This window comes from Acanthisitta chloris, unplaced genomic scaffold (assembly GCF_000695815.1).
Source record: "Acanthisitta chloris isolate BGI_N310 unplaced genomic scaffold, ASM69581v1 scaffold23720, whole genome shotgun sequence".
In the NCBI taxonomy this organism is placed as follows: domain Eukaryota; kingdom Metazoa; phylum Chordata; class Aves; order Passeriformes; family Acanthisittidae; genus Acanthisitta; species Acanthisitta chloris.
This window is the reverse complement of record NW_008652519.1, coordinates 1-5,853: the sequence shown is the minus strand read 5'-3', so window position 1 is coordinate 5,853 and position 5,853 is coordinate 1. Positions and strand designations below refer to the sequence as shown.

At 50.9% G+C, this 5,853-nt stretch overlaps 1 protein-coding gene across 1 annotated transcript in view; it reads right to left on the bottom strand.

Annotated features, from left to right (window-relative positions):
• The window catches only part of SLC18A1 (solute carrier family 18 (vesicular monoamine transporter), member 1), a 7,188-nt gene extending 4,487 nt beyond the window's left edge, over positions 1 to 2,701 (bottom strand). Inside the window, exons 1-6 of the mRNA XM_009077623.1 lie at positions 2,587 to 2,701; positions 2,028 to 2,385; positions 1,367 to 1,425; positions 1,015 to 1,098; positions 726 to 818; positions 399 to 488 (exon numbers count right to left, since the gene is read on the bottom strand). Coding sequence (XP_009075871.1) covers positions 399 to 488; positions 726 to 818; positions 1,015 to 1,098; positions 1,367 to 1,425; positions 2,028 to 2,385; positions 2,587 to 2,701 — 799 coding nt within the window. The remainder of the gene's footprint in view (positions 1 to 398; positions 489 to 725; positions 819 to 1,014; positions 1,099 to 1,366; positions 1,426 to 2,027; positions 2,386 to 2,586) is intronic.
• Positions 2,702 to 5,853: the final 3,152 nt, after the last annotated feature.

Sequence of the window (5,853 nt, the reverse complement as noted above, 5' to 3'; positions counted from 1 at the left end):
CACTGGGAAGGCTCCTGCGGCCTTTGTCTGTGGCACAGCAATGGGAGGAAGAAGAAGAAACCATTTTACACTGGCAAAGTCTGATTCCTTCATGGCATGAAGAGGCTGCAGACAAGTGTCTTTCCGAAGAACTCCCAGTTCAAAGAGCTTTACTGAATGTGCTGCTCAAGCCATTAAAGCAATCAGGAGGTTTATTAAGTAATGAGGGATTAATTCTTATATATTGCTGTGCCAATCATCTGGAGATAGAAAACATGTGATTTAGACCGAACAGAATAACCAGTGCTGGTGAGATCACTTGTGCCTCTTCCTTCTCACAGATTCTCCCCAAACCATCCACGTCTAAGTCTCTTCACATGTTTTTTTCTTTTGTGTGATTAAACCATTTGGCTTCTCACCTCCATCCAAGAGGGCAAGGAACGCCAGGACCAGGAAGGGAGAGGATTTCCCCACGAATTCATACATGATGCTCCCAAAGGGTGCCCCGACTGCAAGGCAAAGGCTGTGTCACACCAGGGCAGTGCCACCACCCCAGTGTCCAGCAGTGCTCCCTGTGAGTCCCTGCTGGGTGTCTGGGGAAGGTGTCAGGTCCTGTGGGCAGCGGAGAGGGAGCAGAGGGAGGGAGGAGAACATCCAGCTGTGCCTGAGGGATGTCACCAGCCAAGGGGCACAGCCAGGCAGGTGGAGCCGCAGGTGATGGAGATACTGGGATAAGGTGTCCTTACTCAGCACACCCAAGGCCAAGCCTCCCAGAGCGATCCCCATGGCACTGCCCCTCTCAGAGTCATCTGTGTACACGCTGGCCAGCATGCCCAGGCCTGGGAGCAGGGAGAGAGCAGAGGCCACCTGAGGTCAGATGGTTCCAGGCTGCTGGGCTCCTCTCTGGAAGCAGGCTCCCATTTTGGGAGGTCCTGTCTGCACCAGCCAGGCAGGCCAGAGAGGAGGGGGAGGAGGATAACTGAACCCGGACAAGGGGAGGTAATGTGGGGACTAAGGTGTAGCTAAAACACTTACCTGCCACTGATGAGAACGAGGACCCAACTCCTTGGAGGGCTCGGGCGGTGAACAGCAAGGTGTAGGTGCTTGAGAAAGCAAACACTGCAGAGGGAGGGGAGAGCTGCATCAGGCAGAGCTGAAGACTGAGCCTTAAAACTCTGCAGAGGGTAAGAACAGCCTCAGCTGGCAGCAGTTTGGGTGCTGGAGGGGTGAGAGGACAGAGGGGTGCTCATCCTTTCTTGTCACCCATTTCTGAGACTGATTGCTCTGCTCTCCTTCCTCCTCCTTGGGTACAGCAGTTCAGGCACAGACCAAAGGAGTTTCTGCTGTGCTGCTGTGTGGGAAGGGCAGAGGGAAGGGCAGTACTCACTGACTGTGGAGAGGAACATGATGGTGAACCCGATGAACATGGGGATGTGGTATCCTATCCTGGAGAGGGAGAAAAGAGGTAACAGCTCAGGGAGGGCTCCTCCTTCTCCCTTGGGATCTGGCCTTGCTGCCCTGCCTTAGCACACAGGTCTCTGTGGGCTGGGAAGTGTCTCCTGAATGGTTGGATGTGCCCATGAGTGCTGGACAAGGGAGCACCCAGTGCCCCCTGATAATCCTGTAACACCCACCCAGAGACACAGCTCTGTTCCCCAGCACATCTGCCCACCCAGCCCCTCTGGAGCTGAGCCCAGCACAGCTCACATGTGTCTGCAGGAGACACAGGCAAAGAAAACCTGAAAACAACATTATACCCATAGCAGGTTGGGAATCTGTGTTTATGTGGTGGTTACTGGTATGAAACAGCATCTGTCAGCACCTGAGGAGAGCATTAGTGAGACTTGTGTTCTAATATAACTCACAAGCCATGTGTAGGCTTTTAGAAAAGGTGAAATTCATGTTGTTTTGATGGGTATATTCTCCCCCTGCTATTCTCCCCCCCAGTTCCTGTCATCCCATGATTGAAGCAGCTGCAGATGCTCAGCTAATGGGGATTTGAGTCCCTGAGGGGGCTGCAGCCTGCTTCAAACCCAGGTCTGACCTACCTGTTGGTCAGGAGACCCACAGCGGGGTTGACCATCAGCTGTACAAGAGCCTTGGAGGCAAAGAGCAGCCCCACACGGACGTTCTCCTTGGTGAGGAACTCCTCACCCTCCAGGCAGCCCCTGGATGGGGCTGGGGGGCTGCTGGGGGGCTCTGCTGGGTGACTGCTCTCTGTCCTGTTCACCTCCACAGCATTGACAGAGCCTGAGACAATCACTGTGGTGTTGTCAAAATAGGAGAACATGGAGGAGAAAGAAGGAGCTTTCCAGGCTGCAGGCATTGGCTCGGGCTGGGCTGGGGCCAAGGAGCTGTTGGCACCTTCATATTCTGTTGTATAGAGGAAGGTGGGGACGATGGGCACTGGAAAAAGACCCAGGGAAGGGATTAGTTAGGGATTTCTCTCCACTTTCTGGCTCAGCACACAGCTGAACTGAATGGTGCTGGCCAGATGTGGGTGCCCTGGCAGCTCCCAGCACCCAGCCCTGCCCACAGAACCCTCCAGCACCAGCCGGAGAAGGCTCCAAACTCCAAGGCAGCCCCAGAGCTCTTCCCACTCCATACCCACAGCTGTCAGCAGCATGTTGTCCAGCAGCAGAGCCACGAACACCACCACCAGCACCAGCCTCGGGGATGCCCTGCCCATGGCCAGCCAGTGCCAGGGCACAGCTGGGGACATGGCCAGGGGACCAGAGCTTGGCTGGGGTCCTGCAGGCTCCTGGGCTCAGGGATGAAGGTCTCTGACAACCTTTAGAGAGAACACTCTGAGTTATAACCTCCCACAGCTCACAGCTTCTCCCTTTGGAAAGCCACTCCTGGGGTCACTGTGTGTGTGTCCAGAAGCTGGGTGCCATCTCCAGGAGCTGATCCCTGGGATCTGGGTGCCATTCCCCAAGAGCTGGGAGCTGTTCAGAGGAGCTGGGTGCTATTCCCAGGACCTGTGTGCTGATCCCCAGGATCTGTGTGCTTTTCCCAGGAGCTGAGACCACCAGCATTGCTATCCAACCCCGTGTTTTCCTCAATCCTGCTTTTAAAGTCGCTGCTGAGTGTGCCTCAACCCCTTTCCACTCTCCTGAGACACCTTGTACCTGCTTCAAGGCATCATTTAAGTCTTCTCCCAAAGACTCTGAGCTCAGATCAACCAGCAGCTTGTCTGAGGTAATCTCTACATCTTTTATTCCGTGTTTGTTCTTTGGAGATTAAATTCGGCCTCAAAGGGAACTCATTTACCTCACATGTCTTTTTATTTGACCTAATTGAAATGTCACAGCGAGACACAGGACTTCAAAGCCTGAGGTACATGCTGGAGATCAGAGCTTCAGAGGGGCTGAGGGAACATCCTCACAGCCCAAATAGCCATCAGAAATCTGCATTAAACCAACCAATTAGCCATTAATGTTCTTACAGCTCTTGGGCACGTCAGAGACTAAGTAGCAAAACTAATGGAGCTGAGGCTGAGCTATCCCTCTTCCCAATGATCCTGTGCTTTCCTGAAATCCCAGGCAATGAGAGTTATCCATTTGTAATGATAACAAGCAAACACTCCAAATGCTTTGTCACCAACTGTGAGTGGCACACAGTCCCTCAGCTGGGGCACAGGGATCACTTCTCCCTGTGCCTCCAGTGCTAGTAAATACCAAATAACAGCATTAATGCAAGAGAAGATATAAATATCTATAAATTTACAAGAGAGAAAAAGTAAAGAAGCACAGACAATAAAGACATGTAGACTCCCACCTCCAGCACAGACCCTGTCCCCTCACATTGCAAACCTGTTGTGTGGAGCAGAGGAAAATGGGCTCTTACCCTGACACCCATCTGGGAGTGAGGAGCTGCTGCTGCTGCCTTGGTGCTCTCCACAGCTGCTGCTCCCCGGGGGATTTATGGTTCCCTTTTATCAGGAGAGGATATGAGTGTCCCTTGTCCATGGAGATTTAATTGGAAGCTCAAACAAGTCTCATTCAGCCCTGCAGCTCTCTGTGCGTCAGCAGGACGGTGGGGTGGGCTCAGGGGGCTGGGAGGGACAGGCAGGAGAGTTTGTGTGCACACACAGCTCTGCAGCTTTCCTCCTCACTCAGCTCTCCCTGAGCACCTCAGCTCCTGCCTGGGTCTGAGCATCTGGCCTGGGGGTGGGAGTCACAGGGACACACACAAGGATCATCTGTCCAACTCCTGTCCCTGCACAGGACACCCCAACAATCCACTCCGTGCCTGAGAGTATTGGCCAAACACTCCTGGAGCTTTGGCAGCCTTGGGGCTGTGCCCACTGCCCTGGGGAGCTGTTCAGTGCCCAAACACCTCTGGGGGAAGAACCTTTTCCAGTTTAAACCTCCCCTGACACAGCTCCAGCTATTCCCTTGGGTCCTATCACAGAGAGAAGAACCTCTCTCCTGTCCCTGGGTGTCCGTGGTCCCTCCACATGCTGCTGCTGCCCACTCCTCCTCCCCGGGGTGCTGGCAGTAGGATGCCTCTCCCCAGCCTTCCCCTGTGCTGTTTTCCTGCCTGGTTTACCCCCAGGGACAAGGAGCTGTTTCTTGGACTGGTTTCTCCCTGGATGGAACATTCCCTCCACGCACGGGTGAGGTACCGCAAAGGTCAGTTACAACGGGATCTCTTTGCTTCCATCATTTCTGTTTGCTTAAACTTTTGACACTTTGCTGCCTGATTTCTTTTCTAACCCCTAAAATGAAACCATCATTCACTCAGGATGCAGAGATTTACTGCAGAGGAAGGAGATAAATCCTAACTATATTCACCTTTTCCCCGTTGGTGCATCAATCTGCCCTCGGGGCCGTTTATCTGCTCTGCCTGGGGAGCACACCCTGCCCAGCATCTCCCTGGGGGAGCATCAGAGCAGGAGTTGGAGCCTCGGAGTGTATTTCATGAGCTGAAGGTTGAAGGTCGAGGCTGGAAGGGGATGAGGTGTTGGAGGAGGCAGAGGCTGAGCGGTGCAGCATCACCACCTGCCGCGGCAGCTCGGCACTGCGGCGCTCGGCTGCTCTGCTCCTCTCCCTCTTCTTCCTCCTTTTCCTTCTCTTCTTACTCCTCTTCGTCTTCTTCCTCCTCTTCGTGTTCTTCCTCCTCTTTGTCTTCTTCCTCCTCTTCTTCCTCCTCTTCTTCCTCCTCTTCCTCCTCTTCTTCCTTTTCTTCATCTTCTTCTCCCTTTTCTTCTTCTTCTCTTTGCTCTTTTCCCTTTAACTTTTTCCTTTCCTATTTTCTTAACCCATTTTCCTTTTCATCCTTCCTGTTCCCTATTTGCTTTTCCTCTTCCCTTAACCCCTTTTCCTCTCCCCCTTTTATTTTCATTATCTCCTTTTCATTTTCCTCTTGCTTTTTCTTTTCCTTTCCCCCTTTTTAGTTTACTTTCCCTTTTTTAGTTTACTTTCCCCTTTTTTAGTTTCCTTTTCCTCTTTTTAATTATTTTCCTCTTCCTTTTCGTTTCTTATTTTCCTTTTCCTATCTTATTTTTTTCCCTTTTTTAGTTTCCTTTTCCTCTTTATTTTCTTTTCCTCTTCCTTTTCCCTTTTTTATTTTCCTTTTCCTTTCTTATTTTCCTTTTCCTTTCTTATTTTCCTTTTCCTTTCTTATTTTCCTTTTCCTTTCTTATTTTCCTTTTCCTTTCTTATTTTCCTTTCCCCCTTTTTTTCTTTATTTTGCTTTTTCCCTTTTTCTCTTTATTTTCCTTTTTCCCTTTATCTCTTTATTTTCCTTTTGCTCTTTTTCTCTTTATTTTCCTTTTCTCTTTTTTATTTTCCTTTTCCTCTTTATTTTCTTTTCCTCTTCGTTTTCCTTTTTTTATTTTCTTTTTCCTATCTTATTTTCCTTTTCCTA